The 23,075-nt window shown below is 38.1% G+C and overlaps 1 protein-coding gene across 1 annotated transcript; it reads right to left on the bottom strand.

The window, feature by feature from the left end:
- Positions 1-2,366: 2,366 nt before the first annotated feature.
- LOC139117070 (5'-3' exonuclease PLD3-like) lies at positions 2,367-22,017 on the bottom strand. Its single transcript, XM_070679901.1, has 9 exons — positions 21,749-22,017; positions 18,064-18,293; positions 16,065-16,245; positions 14,444-14,707; positions 12,391-12,591; positions 11,064-11,203; positions 9,887-10,049; positions 9,319-9,421; positions 2,367-4,026 (listed from the first exon to the last, which is right to left on the bottom strand). The coding sequence occupies exons 1-9, from the start codon at positions 21,770-21,772 to the stop codon at positions 3,854-3,856; spliced, it is 1,479 nt and encodes a 492-aa protein (XP_070536002.1). The 5' UTR covers positions 21,773-22,017; the 3' UTR covers positions 2,367-3,853.
- Between the last annotated feature and the right edge of the window lie 1,058 nt (positions 22,018-23,075).

Raw genomic sequence — 23,075 nt, 5'->3', positions numbered from 1 at the left:
TTAAAAACAAAAAAATCATGGAAAAACATCAAATGTTATAGCTACTGGCCTTGAATAAGGCAAAAAAAAATTGTTTCTGGTCACCAGGGGGGTCATTTCAGAATGTGCACGTTGTGGCTTTTTTTTTTTGGGGGGGGGGGGGGGGGGGGGGGGGGGGTTTACATACTCATCAGTACAGCTATCTTTGATATCCCTGTTTGCATGTCCAAAAATATCAAAAAGAAAACGGAAGTATTATGCAGCCAGTGATAAAAGACAACTGCGCTGCATCAATAGTGCCAAACCAGCATTGTAAGGAATAAAAAAAAAGAAAGGACAAAATAAGACAAAAAAGAAAACCGCATCACTTTTGCTGAATGTCAAGGATCAGAAACTACTTTTTTTTTGGCCTAAAGGAAGATTACACAAAAGAGGATTCCTATAGGAAATTTCAACACATGTTCTTGTACAAGGAATTGTTACAATGAGCTGATTGCATATCATGTTGTACACATACCATAATATGTACACATGCCATAGTACGTACATATCCCATAATATGTACCCAAAAATAAACTACCTGCTGTTTACTCAAACAGTATACTTTTTAATTCAGATATTGGGAGCTTCAATTTTTCCCTTGCTTTTTTTTTTTTGAAAATAGTCCTTATGATAAAATATATGACTCTTGATAAATACAGGGAATTTCCATGTTACAAAATCATGTAATCCAGAAAGAAAAACACTTACAGGGCTATATAGTTGTGTGTTATCTTTGTAACATAGTTTTGTTTGGTTTTGTTTGTTGTTTTTATTTTTTATTTTTTTTATTTTTATTTTTTTTAGGGAAGCAATCAAATGTTCAGAAATCAAACAAATTATTTCAGCTTGCCTTAGTTGATTTCATGTGATTTCATCACATGTTAAAAATGTGATTTAACATTACTTTTTTTCTTGTCATGTATACACCTTAGACATGTTATGAAAATGGCGTGGTTCACTTTCATATACACGCTGGTAATGTAAGCACGTGTGAGGATGAACCACCTCTTTGAGCTTGTGTAAAGTATCAAAAAATACCGCAATTATACGGTGTCGCTCAAATTTGATCAGAATGGTATATACCAGTATGGGTTACCAATGATCAACAATAAATGTTGTTTCTATCTGTTCAGTGGAGGAAAATTCTACGTTGATGTTATGGCAATGATTTCTGCACAGTACAACCAGAAAAACAACAAGAAATATTTAAACCAGAAAAACAAGAATGACAAAAGTAATTAATTAAGGTCTAACTTTAGGTACTGGAGGTCAACTTTAGCAACATGCATAGCAGAAACAAGCCCCTCTTAGTTTAGTATAAACGGTCTTCCCCCATCTACTGTCTATGGTTGCAGCTGGTCTGTTAATATGTAACAGTTCATAAACAATGACAGGAAATGAGTCAAGATCAGTGGAGTTGGCCTGTTTCTCACTGGCATGCCTCCTGCACATTTGCAGGATTTCACTTTTTCTTACCTCATTTACACATTTTGACACTGATGTGTTCATTTGAACAAATTCACACCTCAACCCCTGCATCTACCTGTACACCAAATACTGAGATGGTAGCTTTGGCGGTATGGAGCCTTGTGTGTGACGGACCTACATCCGCACATACCCACAAATATATAGACATACAGACATGCAAATCAGATGCAAATGAACTGATTCAGCTTATACGATAACCTCACATTGGTACACCAAATGTGAGCTAAAAATGGGAACAGGTATTATAAGGATGGCAGAGCTTCCATATTTTGAATTCAATGTACAAAAATGCATTCCTGAAATTCCAGATCAAGATATGGAACTGCTCAAATGAACAAAAAACACTAAAAACTATCAACAATTGCATATACACGTACAGTGCAGGATGAGTAAATGTTTCACTCAGGAAGACATTCCAGATTAATATAATAAATACAGAAAGCATATACCTGTGCAGAAAAAAATGTATTTTCACTCCTACATTCAGCTTTCCAGAGGACCTACATCTCGCGCCTGCTCTATGTCTGTTTTGCTCTAAATTGTAAGTAAAAGAGTTAGCACATGAAGGTGTTCATTCTTTTTGCCAGGGTGATCGAAAATTTAGGATACATCTAAAGCAACTTAAAACTGGTAAAATGAAAAGTATTCTCCTCCTGAGATTCAACATGAATTTTCTCTTGAATTTCACCTGGTAAGATCTAAACTTCTTTTAAATTATTCTAGAAAATTGATGGAAAGGTTCTCAGAAGTAGAGAAAGCCAAATAAATTTCTGAGAAATTACTTGATTTTCCGTCATTTTGGGGTCTTACAGTAGAATTTCATAGAATTCAACAGACAGTGTACAATGCCTGTAGGGACAGGACAGACAGACGTACAGACGTACAGACATACACAATATGCCGCACATCAGCAGATTATAACAGCTGTATTACCTAAGGCACAGTGACAAGCTCCAAAGCTGGTTTATACTTTCTCACTATCTGACAACCACGTGAACAACATTCACGACACCAAGACAAATGCAAATGACAAATATATCAGATATACCATATAAAACTTGAAAATAAAACATCAAATTATGACAGCCTGTTTAAAAAATACACCGGAACAAAAGAGACTTAAAAGCACATGTACAGATAGACACATAGACTGGAAGTGGAAGATCCATCGCTCAATGGTGCTCTCTACACTCCCCCTCTTAGACTGAAAGATCCGTCGCTCGAGGATGCTCCACCACTCCCCTCCTCTCACGACTGAACGCGGTTTGTATCATGCGGCAGCGAGATGAAAGAAATTTAGTCACGCCTACAGCTGTTTCTAAAATATGCCAATCAATTATGAGGAGGGGAGCGGTGGGGGAGCATCCTCGAGAAAACAGATCTTTCAGTCTAATGGACACACTGCTACAACCTCATCCTGATTACAGGCTGTGTGCATCTTGGAAGGTCATATGTGATTGGTAGATTGTCTTTATTTATAGCAACTTAAGGAGTCTGAAACTTGGCTACTGAGTAGCTGGTTGGCTGTTTGGAAATAATTTAATGGAAACAATGAGTTTCGAAACAATGAGTTTCAGCCAACCAATTTGCTGAACAGCTTCCAAGACACTGGACAAACATGGCCCATCCCCTTTCTAAAGTATGAAATAAAATAATAAAATACAGACACAAATAGGAAGAGAGAACTCCGACCTCTTTTCCCACTCAACGAATACTGAATATGTAAAACATTTACATATCTTTGTTAGAAACTGCTGCATAATAAAAATATGAATCTCAGCCTGAAAATCTAACAGTTTAGTAGAATTGTACAAGTATGGAAAGACTTAAGTCAAATAGCCTTACGACAAGTATTTAAATTAAAACAATTTGACTGATATTTAATGTACATGAAGTTAGCATGAAACAATTCAACAATGGCAGCTTGTACGATGGATGAATACTAATAAGCCACATCAAATGTCTTGTCCTTTGCCGGAAGAAGACAGTCGTATTTTCTTGAAACACTGCCATGGTAGCTTTCAAGTTTGGTGTGTGGGTTCCAAGGGGTGACCTCAATCAGATTTGTTCATATTTACTGCTACTGATATGTGTAAACAGATCATGAAGATTACCACTGTTAATCCAGGCTACTGGTAGACTACAGTTACTCACTAAATTCTGAATCCCTATTGTACTTCTGTAAATTTTCAGAAATACAGCACAAACTAATTTTCCACCCATAATTGGAGATATTTGGTCACAGCAGGTAAGGATAGTTGTGAATGGGCTAAAAGGACATCGCTGCATGACACAGATTTGTTTTCAAATGCGTGATTCCTGCCAGCAAACTCTACTGTGAAACTTAACTGATTGGTTCTGAGTGTTCAGAATTCCAATCCCTCTCAAAGACAGACTGGAGCTGCTGCTGAAAGGTCGGGCTGCCATCGTTGCTGTGGTCGTCAGGATTTGTTTGGTTGACCACAAATCCAATTCCACCAGTGCTAACAAAGTAATCCCCTGACCAATTGGAGGTTCCTGAAATTGAGAACTTTCAAGTTGAGTATGTCAACTTTATACAATGTACATAGCTGTTGTGATCTACTTCAAGCTAAGAGAACTATTCCAAATCTGATAGGCATATGCAGAAATCAAAGACTAAAAGACTAGACAAGGACAGTCAAACTCAAAGACATCACATCTTATCTCACATTAAACTTCATTAACCAACCAGACAATTGTTATGTCAGATGCTTGATAACTTTACTAAGACATATATGTACTACATACATGTATAGACTTTGTTGGAACAGGATCAATACATTTAAAGTCTCTTCAAATTGAATGACTTTCAAGGACTTTTTCAGCAATTTCAAGGACTTTTAAGGTCAAATGTACCATTTTCCAGTTATCACTTTTACGATATACATGTACCATCATTTATACAATATCACACCAGATCATTTCATGATTTTCAAATATCATGGGTTGCTTATCAATTTCCAGGCTTTTCCGGGACTCGATTTTATTCCCAAGGACTTTTCAAGGACTTTCCAGGAGGCTTTAACATTCAAGAACTTTAGAGGACTTTCGAGGAGACCCTGGAAACCCTGGAGACCCTGTGCAGACCCTGGAAACATGCCATTGCCCGAAAGAGATCCCACTTTACCCTTAATTAGAATGAGCGCCCTCACTCACTATGCAGGTATGTAAGCGGTCTGAAATCACCGAAGTGCGTCGACAATCTGCGCCAGCGCATTTCAAACTGTGCCCCCATTTTGCGCCGGTATATTGCGCCGCCCAAACTGCGCCCTTACTCTGCGCCAAAACACTTCCCCCGAGTGTCACAACATCGAGTAGTCGCACTGTACTTGCGTAGCAGGACGCTTTAGCAGTGTAGACTGTAGATATTAATATCCGTGCCCTAAAAATGCAGCTCGAAAAATTACGTGAATTTGCAACTTAAGCTTAATAGTAGTTGTTTTGGGACTATGCACATATACGTACGTGGACACATGGAGGTAGTTAGCTTGCAGTAAATTTTCTTTCAATAGGGCCTAAGATGTGAAAATATATCTTTACCAGCAAGATTTTTGACATGTTTTCAGAATCCAGTCTCGGAGGTACGAGACCATGTTATGTTGTATGGGACGGATTACACTCATTGGCGGTATCGTGAAAGGATATGGCTTCAGCAGCAGTCAAAATTTGTGAATTTGGCATCTCCATTAAAGGACAGGGACTTGATACCCGGGATCAAGTTAATCCCGTTCACCTTTGACATTCACGGACGGGATCGAATGTTTATGTCTTTGTAAATTACGGTCAAGATTAGTGTGCACAGGAGGTTGTACACAGGCCAATGTGTGACATGCAAACAACAGATTATACGACACTGAATATAACGGCGAGACCAGTATACATGTATAGAGAAACACGTTGTTTCATGAAGCCCATAATGCTTGTAGCAATAACAGGTGTACTTCAACAGAAATGACAAAGGTACAGTCAATCCACGACGCCGCTGCAACTGGCGTTATTACGTTCCGAATTAGGCTTACCCTGGGCTCTGGCTGCAACTGTACAATTATTGCAGCTAAACTATATAGCGTAGATGTCGTGCCATTGCCAAGATACTCTGCTGTTTCCGATCGTTTCGTCTACGGAACTACTAAAAACTCTCTCAATTCGACAAGAAAAAATAATTACGGTTTGAAATCGGTGCATTACTTTATATTTATAAAAATAATAAATGTGACATCACCGATCATAAGAAACGTGGTGTTGAAGAACATATATCTTTTGAACAGAAGACTACGGCGACCATTTTCTGTAAGTATACATGTAATCTAACTTTAGCAAACTTGCAAGTCAAACATCCGAAGAGTAACGTCAATATTTTTGGTTTTGTTCTACTCATGTTATAAAATAAGTCAAATTTCGGGAAAGTATCTGTACATTTTCGATATCTGTGCAGCGCAAATGTGTAAACCGACCCTGCACTTATCCATCCTAAAGACCATGATCAGTTCGCGACTGCATAAACCCCTCCCCCTCCCTCTCTCTCTCCCTCTCTCTCTCTCTCCCCCAAAAGTTTAGCCATTTGATGTTTTATTTTGCCGACTTTATTTAACGGTTCAGGATCACCGCTAAATGTTGATGTCGATTTTGATTTACGAACTTTCTTCACAACTAGAGACGTGTCACGGCCTGGAGCTATAGTTATCACTATAAAAACATTCTGTGTAAACGTTTTTGCTTCCGAATGAAGGTGACAGGTGACTTCGTGTGTAAAATATTGAATGGCAATATGAATTTCACCGTTAAGAAAGTCTATGACTTTCAAACTAGTCGTACAAACAACAATAAACATGGCGGAGCAACGATACCGACGTATTTGTTTTCCTCGACCTCTGATGAGAGTGACTCGCTGAAATTTTCCAACCTGGTATTGGTAAGTATTTGGCTTTGCCCCGTGTGCTGGGTTATGTACACGTAAACCAATTATACAAAAGTTGTATTCTCTGTAAATCAATAAGCCTTTCGAACACGAAAGATATTCGGATATCTGAACCTCAACATCGCTTATGCAGCTCGAAAGTTATCCTCCGAAACAGGACAGGAACATTGGTCAAAGCCGGATTTCGTATGGTATATAGATATGGAAACACGCGGCTTATTGTTAGAAAGCATGCAATGCATGATTCTCCCTAGCGTGGTCCTTGGATCGTTGCCTTCCGTCTCGCCCCTAGACACCATCAATTGTCTAACAATCACAGGTTTCCATCACATGTTCTTCAAATTTTGATACATTAATTCTACCAATCATCAAGCACGGAACACATCAAAAAACAATGGTCGCGGCTACGGGTTCAAGGACGTTCACGAGGAGAAACACCACGGATTTGTCGCAGAATTGTTATGACTAGCTTTATGGAGAATATGGGCGATCAGCGTATGGTTGCACATTAAACCGACAAGTGTACACAAGAAAAAAATATGATGTCCGAAAAGTTTAGTTTTGTTTTATTCAACAAATCATCGATCGACAAAGAAGAGAAAGAATGAGTCAGTGAATATCGAATCATAGACGGGAGAATCGAGGGTTTATGATCAATTTGGAAAAAAAATTTCGATTAATTGACTAACACAACCAGAAAGGAAATTTTTATTCAACTTTGACAAAAAAGTCACCGCCTTTCGTTGACATCGGATTCCATGGCAATGGACCAACACATGATGTCGTTTAGGTCCTCAAAAATGTTCTAAAACGGCACGACGATAATAACTAAAAATGAATGAACAATTAAAAGCCTGTATTTACATGTAAATGACATGATATCAGTTGTCGTTTCAATTTTTTTCCTTTCTGTTAGAAACTCCACGATGATGTTTTGGAAATCAAACGGGAAATGCCATATTATCGGTGCTCTGATTGGTCCATCCATTGAGGTAAATTTCACTTCCATGATCCGCCCATTGATGTAAAACAATAGATGATCCGCCTCAGTAAATATCTGAAGTTTCTACAGGAAATCTCTCGTCCGTTCACGGATCTTTTTTCATCTTTCATTTTAGTTTCAAGTTTTTTATAGGGTAAGGAAGCTAGAAATCATCCAAAACATCGCTCCAGGGTCTATGATCAAAAGTATGAGCGCGTTTTGTCATCAGTTGTCAGCAGGTCGTTTTCCGAACCGCGACAGGGACTCGGAAACCCGCCGTAGTATCAGAGGACGCTAGACCTAGATTGTATGTAATTGTGTGCTATCGTTTGGTCAGTTTCAAGGTTAATTGACTCTGAATAATCCTAATCATGGTCGTGACTCCCGTTTTTGACATAACTATATAAATACTCGTCGGGATGAGTGTTCATTGCGTCCCCTTCCACTGTTACCACCACTTTGAATCAGTCTGTGAATCGTACGTCCCAGCCGATCAGTCTCTCGCCGATTTTTAAAACCTGGTAAATAAAGTTCTTCGTAGTCAGATATAATATTCTATTCTCCATTATGTAAAGATGAATGTCTCATTCATATTTTTATTTAGACGAATATATCAACTTCTTGATGTTTGGAAATTAGTGTGTTGCAATAATTTCCATTCACTCAGCGGTTCGCTCATGATACACAGCACTGTACTTCCATGGAGATCGTATCGCTGTTTTAGCAATGACTTTGATCGTAAGTTTTCATTCGACCAAAGTGATGAAATAAATGCTGACAAGCACTAACTATGTACAGACCGAGTTCACTTCACATTCTCACTATCGCTCGCACTTTCAAAGTGAGCATGTATACTTCAAGCCCTCACTATCGCATACGCTCTCCTAACTTTAGCCTCGCACTTGTCGATTTCCGGTATCCTTATACCTTACGTCAGGAAGTCAGTCGTAAGAACGGTCGCATTTGCTGTTTGCACGTTAAATAAGAGTCTCAGACCCGGTCTCAAATTCACTCGCAAATGTACATCACAAAGCGAAATGGGAGTCTAAAGTTCAGTCGCAAACGTGATCGCATTTGACTCTTCTATGAACTGAGAGTTTCAGAATCAGTCGCATTCCTTATCGTTTGGGGTCGTCATGAGTTGGAAGTAGCAATTATTGGACGATTCAAAGGTCGTAGAATTAGACTAGCGCAAGTGTTACGGTCCAAGAGGTTCCGATCAAACAAGGGAATGAGTATGGAGTGTCCGGTTTACGGCTGCACCGCCTATTCAGACACTGAGACAGCTAGGACACTCTCGCCATATACTGAGTATAAAGTTACCCTACGAAACGTATAATGGCAGAAATATTTGGCCATCGAAATAGTTTGAGAGTAAAATTTAGCGTCTTTTTTAACTGTGAAAGTATTTACCGACAAGGTTCGGGTAGAAACTACAAACAGATTCAAAGGTCGATTTACGATGCAAATGACACTCGACTGGCGAGTTACCTTCCCTCTCGGGTGATGTTATTACATACTTCACATACGTGTCGGAAAAAATTACTCCCATCCTCCGCATTTAAGTGACACATTTCACCATATTCCCCACGAAAAACATGAATAGTTCTTTGAAATCGCCCGACTAAACCAAAATAGACTATTAATACCGTGCTTGACATTGAAACTTCGCAATGGCGCAGAGTAAAGGGCGCAGTTTTGGCGGCGCAATATACCGGCGCAAAATGGGGGCGCAGTTTGAAATGCGCCGGCGCAGTTTGCAGGCGCACTTTGGTGATTTCAGACCGCTTACATAGCTCCTCTATGGTAGAGGGTGGATCAAACCATGCATTAAGAGGGGCGACAGGTCTAATGAGTAGATGTGACAGTTGATGGAGAGAGATCTTACCAACATACGCTGCATTGTCTGTCACCATGTATTTGTTGTGATTGACTCTGGCATACTCCAGTAACTTCTGTGCCTCCGTATATGCTGGCACGGTAAAAAGTTTCTGAAATGAGAAGAACAGGCGTGTTGAATTTACAGTACAAGATAAAGACTGAAGCAACTAGTGGATCATTAGAGTTTTATTAAGGCAGCCCCTAAAGTTTGATTACAAAATGCTCTTGTCCTAACTGTAACAATTTTCTGACTGGACATGTATGCAGTTATCTTTAGAATACTCTTTTACAATTCTAACCACTGGTATGTGGAAGTGACTAGGACCCTCTACTGCAGCCCCTCTGAAAACATCTTAAACGTAACAACATTTTATTTTTTGGACATTATGAAATTTTGATATTGAGGCATGTTACCCATCATCATATAATTATCAAAAAAGGTGTTAGCTATATAAGTGTACATGATTGTATGAAAGTATCAATACTTCACGACACACGAAAGAACACCTTCCAGAAATGAATACCCAACCAAACGAAACAAAGGAATGCTAACTTCTAAGTGTGATATTACTCACCACTTCAATACGACCTTTGACTGCCCTATCTAGTTCGGCTATAGAACGCAGGAAATTTAACATCTCAGGCTCCGTGTGAGTCCAATTACTGGCCAGAATCTTGACATGGATGCCTTTGTCGTAAGCTACCCTCCGCAGTTTGTCATCAATGACTGACCAATAACTGTGAGGAAATGAAGCAAGTTACCTATTGGTACATATGACCTGTGCTTGTTGAGTTTTTAGGTACATGTATCACATATTGAAGTATTCATCACGCCACTGTGATAAGGTCGTAGCCACAAATTTCAGTATTTGGCTGATGCAAAGAGAAACATAATTATGCAGTGATTTCAGCCTAAAGATGAAAGAAATATTTGACAATGGTTTTACACAAAGATGTTGCTTTGAATTTTAGCCAATAAAGCAAGTACATTCTGAGTCATTTTCCGAAGATGGGTGATTTCAAGTAAAATGTCAATTATATCCCCTTGCACTGTCATATTGACTGATTATGAAGATGATGGGGGTAATATATGAGTGATAGCTGGAGGGCAACAGCTGGAGGGTAACAGCATATTAAACACTGACAAAATAAAACAGAATGATGAGACAAATCCAAGATGATAACTTCAGTGCAAATCAGTTGTATTGTGCAAATTTCAGCTGTAGAAATGATTTGCTGCTGTGTTTTCTATGTGGTTTCTACGTGTTATCAATTTTTACCATGTGTGTGTGTGTCTGTGTGTGTGGGTGTGTGTATATGTGTGTGTGTCTGTGTGTGTCTGAATTATATATATATATATATATATATATATATATATATATATATATATATATATATATATATATATATATATATATATATATATATATATATATATATAATGATCACTACAGAGAACACATGTAGCGTGAAACTCTGAGTAATGCCTAAGTCCCTGTTTATAATTGTTATCAATTTTTGCCATATATATAATATATATTATATATATATATATATATAATATATATATATATATATATATATATATATATATTAATATATATATATATATATATATATATTATATATATATATATATATAAACACATAAAGGATAAAGATGTCCTCTAGGGACATTACAGTGCTCCATGCTGAAAGCAGAGCATTATAAACAATAACACAAATTACTTACTAATTTGAATTGTGACTTACCTCTGCGGATATTGGTACTCAATGGCTGGAATGTAATCCATAACTGCGATACTGACAAACTTTTCAGCTGAGTCAATAACATGAAGTATAGTGTCTATGTCAGAACTGCGTCCTTCGGGGCAGAGTTCTGGCGGTGAATTCTAAAACAAGAAGACGATACAAATATTGGTATCATTGGAGATGTTCCAAAGTGAGATGCATTTAAATGCATGAAACACAATCACTTTCTGTTAATTTTCATTAAAAATGGGAAACTCAAAGAGTTTCTTTCTCGGAAATACAAATATTGTGTATCAAAACTCCTCTTCTAGGTAAGAAAATCTGAGAGCACTTAATACTGTGAGGTTAATATGAAAATACTGCAAAGGATGCATGAGGACATTGGAACAGCCTACAATGTATAGCCTGACCTGAAGCAGAGGGCAATGCACTGACATCCTTTGTGGTGCTTTCATGATAACCTTATTATTATACATTTGTACATCAAACATTTGTAACTGGGGCATCAATTGTCGGAGTATTGACCATTTTCGTGCATTGTCAACAATTTTTCTTCAGATGTACCAGTACTATGCAAGTATGGAACACTATCTTGGACGCGATAGCCATGCAGTGCATCACATGTGGTACAGTGCACTGGCACTCGTCAAATGGGTCCCTTGAAGCGTTCAACAGTGAACGTGCAGATACAGCTGCAGGGGCTGGGGTGCCTGGAAAGGGTAAATGTTCTGGAACGGGCATCCTGTACGGCTTTGTAGCACTCAAAATTCTATTGTTCTCGATGGTAGATGTACCTATATTATACATTTATCATCAAGAACAATTATGATTATATTCAGAGTAATTTCAAAACTGAGACAGTGATATTGCAGCTATCCATATGGACACTGGGCTTGATGCTGTCTCTGGTGAATAGAATATCTTTGAAGCAATTTGAACTGTTGGTTCAATAATCACTTATAGCGCTCTCATTAAACTTTAAAACTTAATAGGCTGTATTCCCCTTGGCAGTGAGTGGAATTTTATTGCAATTCCAAGTCACTATCATATTCAGTTTGTAAGGGACATGGCTAGAATCATATAGAAAATCATTACGGCACTCGTATGGCAAGTAATTGCAACGCTGATGATGATGACAATGATGATGATGATAATGGTTGGTATAAGCTGGGCATATAAAGTCAATGTGAGTTTGTGCACAATAATTGAAATAGAGATGAAGTTGATAAATTTGCCCTAGACATGTGTTAATTACCCATTTCCCGTAATACCTAAAACCGCGGACAAAGGTCAAATTATCAACATGGGCCGAAGACAGTGAACTTACAGCTAAGAATGTTCTAGAGTCTGTATCATTAAACTTCAGTTGCATGGGGCTGGATATATTATACCCTGTGTCATATGAAGATGGCCATTCTTCAGGCAACTCAGACTTTGGGTTTCCCATGTACCAGTAGGTCTCAAATATCTTGGTCATATCTTTGGCTAAGCAGCTGCAGTTGTAAATGATGGCTCCTACTTCTTTCACCTGTAGTGATGAACAAAACACAGTTAGCTCTCTCTTAAAGAGCCAGTAGCTGGAATTATGGATCATTTTTGTTTTTAATGTCAACAACAGTTTCTTGCTCTACTCCCCATAGCATGTTGAGATGCATATATGGCGGGTGCCACATGTGGGGCAGGATGCGCTTACTATTTTCGAAACACCTGACATCACTTCTTGGTCTTTTGGCCAGAGGTCCATATATCTTTCTTTCATGAATTTGACTTTGTTTGTGTACCGTCTATTTACTGTCTGTTCTGTGCTGTTTTGTGTCTATGTTTACAACTATTGTCTTACAAATTTTGACCTAGTGTTATTGGATTATGGATTGGTATGATTGCGATTATTTTATATAAATGTACACAGTATTCAGATTGTCAACTCACCAGGCGATTGTTATTGTTCACCAGTGAATTCTGGTCTAGGAATAGAACTCAAATGTAAACAATACATTAGTACAGAAATTTGCAAGAAATTTGTGAGAAGGACACTTTCTCGCTTTATTGCGAGAAGTAAGCGAGAATACGTACTTTCTTGCAATCAAGCTGCGAGAACTGTGCTTTCTCACTCTGCATCTGCCAAGAAATTGAATTCTCGCAGATGCAGAGCAAGAAAACTAATTTCTCGCAGATTGATTGCCAGAATTCAGTTTCTTGCAGATGCTGAGTGAGAAAACATGGTTCTCGCCAGCTTATTGTGAGAAAATTAAATTCTCACCAATTGATTGCAAAAAGTATGTATTCTGACTTACTTCTCACAAAAAGTGAGAAAGTGTCCCTTTCTTGCAAAATTTCTTGCAAATTCCTGTACTAGTGATAACAGCACATTTCATACATACATGTACATGTATGTATTGTATTTCGGGGGCTACCCATCCCAAACCCTAGTGACTCCCTAGATTACCAGTAATTAATACAAAACACTGTCAATGTCAATTATCTTGACTCTTGTCCTCAGTAGATGTCTTCCACCTTGAGAAACTTCAAGTGCATGCATAGGGCTATACACATGCATTAGATCGTCAAAAACAAATGTCGGTTGGAAACCTGCATCAACCAATATTATTTTAATCAAACCATTTCCAATGATGTGTTTGAATCTGTCTACAGGAGGCTGGGGTGAAAGATTTAAACCCTAAGAACTATTGATGCAGTGGTCTTGTAAACTTGATTTGATATCAATTTAACTTTGCTAACAAATTAGTTGATTCACCAAAATATTTTCACACCAAAGAAACCCTGTTTTGTAGAAGTTCACAGCGAAATTAGGTGTTTGATATCATCCCCGTAATGGGCCTTCCCTTTTTTTATTGCGAACAAACGCACTCTCCTTTTAACATCATGAATCGATTCAAATATTGAAGCATACCAGCATACATAGCTTTATTCTGGCCATACTGATACTGGTGGACCTGTCAATTATCACAGTTCATAAGATCCAGACATGCTGACTTGGAAAATTGAAGAACCAGTACCATACATGTGTAATCACACTATGAAAATTATACTCTCCAAACAAGGTTGTGCTCTTACACTATTTCAAAACAAGTTTTACCTTGAAAAGTAAAATATAATAATTACCATATATGTTAAACAAAGGTATTCACAAATATATTTTAGTTTAGCCCCATTGTGTGTTGTGGTGAGTCAGACAGTCTGGTGAGAAACATGAATTGAAGTAATTTAAAATCTGGTAAACAGTTTCATGTATACCACATTGCTCTGTCCCTTTCAACACAAAATATTACTTCAACTCTATTGTTTACTGTTGCCAAAGTTGGACCTCTGAACTTAGAAATAGGGGAGGATGGGTTAACGGCCAGTAAATCCTACCATACCTGAGTCAAAGATCTCCAGTCTAGATTAGCACTCCCTACATAGAAATGCTTGCCATCCACAACCCACATTTTAGTGTGAAGAATTCCGGCATGTGTTGGCATGAACCGCGGGAAATTCAAACTTCGAACTTCGGCCGCCCCAGCCTTAGCCAAGTCAATAGTGTCATTGGAGGGCTCAGACTTGCTGGGTTGAGACTGCGCTATTCGGATTTTGATACCTCTTGTCGTACCTGCAGCAAGCAATCCTGCATAGATATCTTCACCCTACCAAAAATGAAATTTAGGAGTTGATCGTTTTAATAGTTGAAGTCATGTAACACAAACAAAGTTCAGGCATCGTTGCATGTATATGAAAAGTACAAGAAACAAAGATATCACAATGCACACCAAACTGCGTGTACCATATATTATGAAATGTGATAAGTATATTATTTTTATGAAATATGCAACATCACCCATAGCCATGTTACAAGTGACTATTTTCATGGTAACCAACATTAAACTGAGATATAACAAACAGAAGAAACCTACAAGTATGATGTCTAGTATTTATTTGCTTTCAGTTGTATACCATACACACAACTCATCATACTTCTAAGTGACTTACATGCCAGATACCTGACAGTCAAAATGTGAACGGTAAATTTATTCGATGTCACTGTTACCTGTACATTGTACAGGTACCTTGTACAGCATCTTTCATTTGAACAGGGCCTTCTATAATGTAAAGATCACTATTTTTTCAGACTTACACATCAAAATCACTGTGTTTTTCAGACTACTTGTATTCACTTAATTTGTGGATTCAATCAAAATATTGGCATTAAGTCGGCTTGCAGCAAAACGTTAATGATATACAGAAACCATTTTTTCTTGAATCATGAAAATTGCAGATACCAAGATAAATGCTGATCATACTTCTCTGTCTGGACCCTCTCAAATGTCATCCTTGAAGACTTGATCAGGAATAGCATGTCACACATGTACATGTACATGGTACATGTAAATCATTGAAAGGTACACAAGCCATGAATAGCCTGGCACCAGAATTTCATCATGCCATTCTTTCAATCTCACATTTTAAAGGGCTTAAGTCTTTCAGTGTTTGAAATTCTAAAGATTCCGATAATAAACCTTTCTCATAAGCTATGTATGCAAAACTTAAACAATCCTTTAAAACTAGAACAAGGACAAGTACACATAATGTTCTTTATTCTACCAAATCCAGGTCTATTGATGGATCAACATAACGAGTGACAGTTACATACAAATTCATAGTGATGTGTTACTTTCTGTTTTTACACTGAAAACAACTGCACATTGTACCAAGCCTAGAAACTGTGAATACTGGCTGCTTGTAAGTGCCAGTGAGAGGAAAATGTGAGTCCTCTTTTAACGTCAAAAATACCTGACAAATTTATGATCTGGTGATTTTGCTCATGTACGACTGACACAAGCACAATCATGACGCTTATAAATAAAAGTTTTCAGTTTGTTGAGCAAAGTTCTCCATCCACCGCTATCCCAATGTGGTTCAAACCCATTGTTCTCCGATGTTTGGGTACACTCCACTGTTGGCATGTAGGGTGAGAGGGCTAATGAAGTTAATGGTTGCACTCACCTGCCAATCAGAGGGATCTGACTGACCGTCTACACCTCTCAGCGTCCAATAGTAAGCAGCTATGTCAATGTCTTGTTCAGCTATGCTCAACAAATTCATCCATCCTTCGTATATTGACATATGCTTCGTAAAATGTTTTTCATATGTCAGGTTTTCTGGTATGCTTTCCACCAATGTGATGCTGCAAATACAAAGAGCAAAATAGTAACATAAAACCCTTTCACCGGCATGGTTTGGCCCAACACCCATTGATATGAATAGCGAGTGTGGACCTGTTTGCAATATAGTTTTCAATAATATTTCTGTACAAGTGACATAGTATCGTCAAGTTATCAGCTCCTTGTCTGTGGTATGTTAAAGGGACAAAGTTGGCCATTTTTCATGAATTTCGTTTGATACGAGATACTACATATAGTCTTTGACATGTTGAAAGATACTAATGAATGGGTGACCATGCATATATTCGACCCTGGTTTTAGACAAATTAAATAAAACTATCACAAAATGAATTAATGATCATAACTATTAAAATTCATTTTCGCGATGGTTTCACGTATCGTGTCTGAAACTGGGTCGAATATATGCATGGTCACCCATTCATTCATTATCTTTCAACGTGTCAAAAAATATAAGTAGTATCTCGTATCAAACAAAATTCATGAAAAATGGCCAACTTTGTCCCTCCCTCTAAACCAAGCAGAGTTTTCTGCTCCATGACTTTCAGGTAGAATACGCCTCATAGACAGAATTTAGACCCTCAACAGTACTTTTCTGGTCTATGTGCTTGTGTGGGCTCATTTTATGCCTCCTAGAGTGAGAAAGAATTTTCAGTCTTTAAGAGCGTTTCGAAAATTGAAAATTTTATTCTTCTTCAGAGTTACCACAGGGATTGCGGCCATTTTGAATGTCAAACATCAGTAAACATTAGGTAATTTGTTTATCTACGGTAGTACCATACTTTGCACAGTGACCCCTGACCTTTATCTTGACTTTACCTTGATTTGATTGTATCTTGAGTTTATTTTGATTTGGTAGGACCACAGTTAGAAGTTTCACTGAGGAAACTTTGAGCAACAGTTTAAATCTTTCAATTTTGAGGCGTTTACGGCTTGAATTGATAACATTGTTATCTTAACTACACAATTTGAACGGGAATTTAGGTGACAACATTTTTACCGATAAAGGGTTTGTTTTTGACCAAGAAACAAGCTACTAAAACAGTTCATGTTACAAAATTTGTAAAATTCTTTGGTACAGTGTGGTAGTGTGCAATTTTCAGTTTAAACACAGGGTACTGTGAGCAATATTCGTTTAGAAGTTATGAATATGATCAATAAATGTCATGTATTAAAGTAAACATTTTTCATTATACAACCCTTACACGTGTCTAGTGTGTGCCTATTACTGTACCCTAGCTATCTCTGTATAGTATTTCAATGAAAACAGTCCATATCTGTTAAACGTAGAAAGTCTACTACCTTATGAGCTGCTAATGAGTTATTTGGTCAGGGCGATAAGCCCCTACATTGTTGATCGGCAGAACAAATTAATGAAGGGGATTAGGGAGGGCAATTAACAGATATGGACTGTTTTCTTTGAAATACTACAGATATAGCTAGGGTAAAGGCACACTTGAGACATGGGTAATGGTTGTATAATGGAAAAAGTTTACTTGAATACATGACTTTTATTGATCATATTCATAACTTCTAAACGAATATTGCTCACGGTACCCTGTGGTTTAAATATCAATGTACCGGTGCTTGTGTATACAGAACAGATACAAAATGCAGTTGCCAAAATAAGTGTAAAAGTGAAATTCACTAATTGAACAGAGGTCAAATCCCCATCCTCTAAATGAAAAATTTCACCGTTTAGACTTATGTATGGACAATCCCTCAGGGCAATACCGTATAAGTGTTGTATGGGTTTAGGAAGATGAAAATATTGAGGCAGATCATGAAATGACATATGAGCAGAATAACCGTTTTACACTCACAGGCATGGATCGTCACATGGTGGCGCTGGCGGGGGTTGATGCTCTCTCCGCTGTAGGTACACCAATAATGACACACCAACGACTGCAGCGATGATGAAAATGATCAATGCGAACATCGGAATGAGACTACGACAGGAGTGCTGAGGATGAACGGCCTCCACGCCATCATCTTGGCTGCTTCCCTTGTTGATTAGGAGTGGTTTCTTTGGGTCCGTTTCCGGAGAGCTTTTCTACATTAATTGAGGCATCAAAACGGAAATATGCTCATCACAATGCAAGCAGATCATAAATGATATTCAATTATTTATGAACAATACAGACTAATTTTGTTATAGGAAACATACTGGTAAATTTGTTTGCCACTGGTCATGTTACTTGGAATCGTCTTGCGTACTTGGCATTGTGAATCCCAACTGGGAACTCTTGTCATGGCTTATACGAGGCTCTAAAACCATTACCCTCGTTTACGCATCTTTAATAAAGACATGATACAGACCTGGCAGTTTCTTAACTTTATAACACCTTGAAAGAAAAAGACTTTTAACCTTTTGCTCAATTTTCCTAACTGAAAATTTCAATCATTCTCTGTGAAAATCAGAAATCAAAATCTAGGGTCACCATGCAAATTTTGATACTAGAGAAACAAATTACTCAAGATTTACTGATATTTGAAATTCAAAATGGCTGCCATCCCTGTTTTAACTCTACAGGGAAAAATACAAATTTGAGATTTCGAAAAACTAAGATGGAGAAATTTTTTCTTACAGCAAGAGCTTTAAAATGAGCCCCTACAAGTGGTGAATCAGAAAATAATTGTAAAAGTTTGAGAGTCTGAATGTTATGTCTGTCCAGAGGCGCGTTCTACCTTAATGGAGAATAGTTACAAAAATCTACCAGTTTTTTTCACCTTTAACCTTTATACAGTCCATGGTGGGAAACAATGGGCCTGTCCTGAAGTTGACAATGCAAAAGTGAAAGAGCTAAAAGTTTATCAAAGTGTCAGTCACATGATTTGATAAGGGAAAAAAACAAAGGCTCATTTACATGACATCATAGATTGCATTGCGGCGTTACACAATAGACACTTGAGCATCAGTGCCCAGGAATGTATTCAGCGTCTGGTATTATACCAGTGTTTTGCTATGAGGTACACATAGTTTGACATTATGAACAGTGACATGCACACAGCCATACTTATGCATGAATCACAATACAGTATCAATCATTAGAAATAAACCAACTTCATTGGGAATAAATTCCTGCTGTGACCTGGCCAAGTCTGTTCTGCATCTCAAAAATTTGTGTGATTGGACAATATGGTACCAGGGTATCAAGCAGGGGCATATTAAAGTTTGTTGAGACTTGCAAAACCAAGTTTAGGCTAAACTTTGAAGCGAGGGCGTATAAAATGACAGAAAGTGAAAGTGTATATGTACGTATATGCCTGATGGACAATCAAAATAACAGTCTCAATAGTCATTTCTATGTTGTTGCTGATGTTGAAATGTAAAATTAAGTTACTGCAATTCCCACGCTTTCCCAGATGCAAAACAATAGTATCAGCAGTAGGTTGTGGCGCATTCAAGATTATGACAAGATGAGCACAATTAAAGGGACAAAGTTGGCCATTTTTCATGAATTTTGTTTGATGCGAGATACTACTTATATTGTTTGACATGTCAAAAGATACTGAATGAATGGGTGACCATGAATATATTCAACCCCGGTTTTAGACACAATAAGTGAAACCATCCCCAAAATGAATTAATGGTCATGACCACTAATTCATTTTCATGATGGTTTCATTGATCATGTCTAAAACTGAGGTTGAATATATGCATGGTAACCCATTCATTCAACTTGATAAAAGTTTCAATAGAAAACAAAGGGCTCGCGTTATGTCAATACCAAATGTTAAGAAGGACTATATGCCGGAACCAGAGATTGAGACCTGCCCCTTTAAGTTGTTTATCCTGTTCAATTCTTTATATCCCTATACACAGATCATCACTTGTCTCAAAAACAAAGTCTAGGATGCAACATTACTTTACTGCAATTCTTGACAAATATTTTTGTTCCACGCATCAACAGCAGTCTTTTGGTCTACTTCCTAAAGCATATTTTTGAAATACCCCCAGTATTTAGCTCATCAGTTCAGTGTGTCAGTGTGTGTAAATTGTTATTGTTGGCAAGTCTAGACCTACATGAACTTGATTATCAACACTGACAATTATGCATGACACACATATACAATCCATGATGACACATGTGACAAGATGAGTTCTGGGTATTTTCAACACGCCGTTTGATGTAGACCTGAAAACAAATTATCAACAGTGTACTATTCGCTGGTTTGAAAGGAGATTTTTATGTTGTACAAACAGCTTATTGTTCAACCATGGTTCAACATAGTATGTATAGGTAGTAGCATAGAGGGGAGCCAGAAAATGCTCCCCACAGTGTGTCACCTTTATCAGTCAACATTTAATTCAGACAGTTTTTCGTTGTGAATAGGAGAAATTAAGATAGATGTACCCGTACTTGTTATGTATGAAGGAGAAACATGCATAATTTCTCAACTCACTGCTATCAGATTTGTCATTTGCTGAAATTTTTGCAAATGTCAGCATATTCACTGTTTGTGGGCATGTGGTAATGAAACAATCTAAACTGACTCCAAGGTCAGTGCATATTTCCTCCTGAGCAGAAATCTGGAGATCCATTGACCGACAGACTGTCCCATTGCATGGCCAATAGGGCTGTTCACAGTTTACGTCACTGTTCTCTCATTAATATGCAAAAATAAATATTTGTCCGCATTTTTAGATTACGCTTTTGAAAATTACGCATGCAAGAACGACGAAAACACATCTTAGTAGGCGACTGCTAGTGTAACAATGAATACTAAAAAACATATTCACTACTCAGAGTACAAGCTGCAAAAACAGCCACGCATGCAACATTGATAAAATTTGTCCGCATTTCAAGCTGCGTGTCCGATGTCGCGCGCGTACAGCTATATTTAGTAACAAACCTGTAACCGTGAACAGCGCTATTGGAAGAACAGTGATAAACCATTCAAGTTTTTACGAAAGTATGTTAAAAACGAGTCGTTTACATATGAACATGTTATTATTGTGTGGACGTGGCTTTCTATATCTGTATTAAATGCAATACGATGCCTATCATGACCCCATTAACTAATTTTAATTTGCAGTTATTTAAGTGATTTTAGGCACACACAGTACGTATTTGACAGCCTTTGACCTTTGCAGGTCAAGGACCAAAACACTGTAACCTATTTTGGTCTACGTTATTATGGCATTGTAAAATTTGACCCTATGTAGCCTACCATGGTCATGGATCCTCAACCGTGCTGCTAGGAAGCACTGGCGAAAGTCGTCAACCATGGCCGTGTACTGAACAGTAACAATGCCGTCATTGTGCCGTCAGTGTTGACTCAACCGAACTCGTTCAAGCACATTGGACTGTATCACTGCACAGTACATGCGACACTGTTATGTTTAGTGTAGTGATCATGCAGTGCTGTGGTTTGCCGTATTCTAAATTCCCGCCTATAACAGTTACAACTTCAACAAGTTCAACCAGCTGTTCAAATACAAAGATTTCTGATTATTTTACTGAAATTCGCGTATGATAGTGGAAATCTCAGAGTCATGCATACCTGCCCGTCCGCTGCTGACATCATTCCTTGGTTCTCGTGACCCCGTATAGCCTCGAGCTCTGCTGTCACTCGCGACGCAAGATTTCCGTCGAAGTCGTCAATCAAAATTAGCAAAAATTCAAGTTCTGTCGGTGGATAGGGTGGCTATACTCATACACAAAGAGTCAGGGGAGCTTAACACTGACTCAGAATTTCACAACGAGAAACACATCACCTTGCCTGCTGAGTCAGTCGACCCTGAGACCCGGTCACCAGAACACGGAAAGGAAGTTGCCGCTTATTGCTTGTGATACTCACATGATTCAGACGAAAAACAAAAGAAGTCATCTAGAGGGCGTACCGAAACGTACGACTACAGACTGATAGGTTTGCGCGTTTGAACGTAAAAGTAACAAATTTAAGCGTCAGCACCAATCAAGTACGTATTTGCCACCATGTAAATATGCGACAAAACCGATGGACATTGCGTATATACACCATTTAACTCTCCACAGATACAACATACTTCATCAAATAAAATACATGGCACAAAATGTCCTCCACTTGGATATCATTGTTTCGTTTAAATAGGACCGGTAAAATAATAGGTAATTTTCAAGAAGTGAAAACTATTAAATATACTTGCCGTATCCGTCCCAACGAATGTTGTTGTAATGAAGTAAAAGGCAAATTTCGCTTAATTGGTTGAATTTAAAGAATACCTTAGAAACTGCGAGATAGTGTGTTACAGTGCCGACTAGAAAAGCGATGGCAGCTCTATACATCCATGGAGGTAGTAGCTACCTCCATGATACATCTTGTTTTGTGTTGTTTTGGGGTGAACATGGCAATAACACAAAGAGCTAAAGAGAGTGTGACGTTCTCTTATCGATCAGTCGCAACATACGATTGTACATTTTTTTGTCGTTTTCGGTTCCGTGACCACATCGCATTATTGAACACACGCACTCGCTCATGCTGATCCAACCCATTAAGCCAACATACCAAAAATCGCCCAATCATACCTATATGGCGTTGAATGCCTGCCAAAATTAAGCTATGACATTTGTAATTACGACATGCTTTCGCAATTACGACATGCCATGATGAGATGCGAAAATATGCCATTATGCGATGCAAAATGCAGACATGCCATTATGCGATGCGAAATGCAGACATGCCATTACGCGATGCGAAATGCAGACATGCCATTAGGCGATGCGAAATGCAGACATGCCATTATGCGATGCGAAATGCAGACATGCCATTATGCGATGCGAAATGCAGACATGCCATTATGCGATGCAAAATGCAGACATGCCATTATGCGATGCGAAATGCAGACATG

Source organism: Ptychodera flava, chromosome 18 (genome assembly GCF_041260155.1).
Source record: "Ptychodera flava strain L36383 chromosome 18, AS_Pfla_20210202, whole genome shotgun sequence".
In the NCBI taxonomy this organism is placed as follows: Eukaryota; Metazoa; Hemichordata; class Enteropneusta; family Ptychoderidae; genus Ptychodera; species Ptychodera flava.
This window is presented reverse-complemented; position numbering and strand designations above follow the sequence as displayed.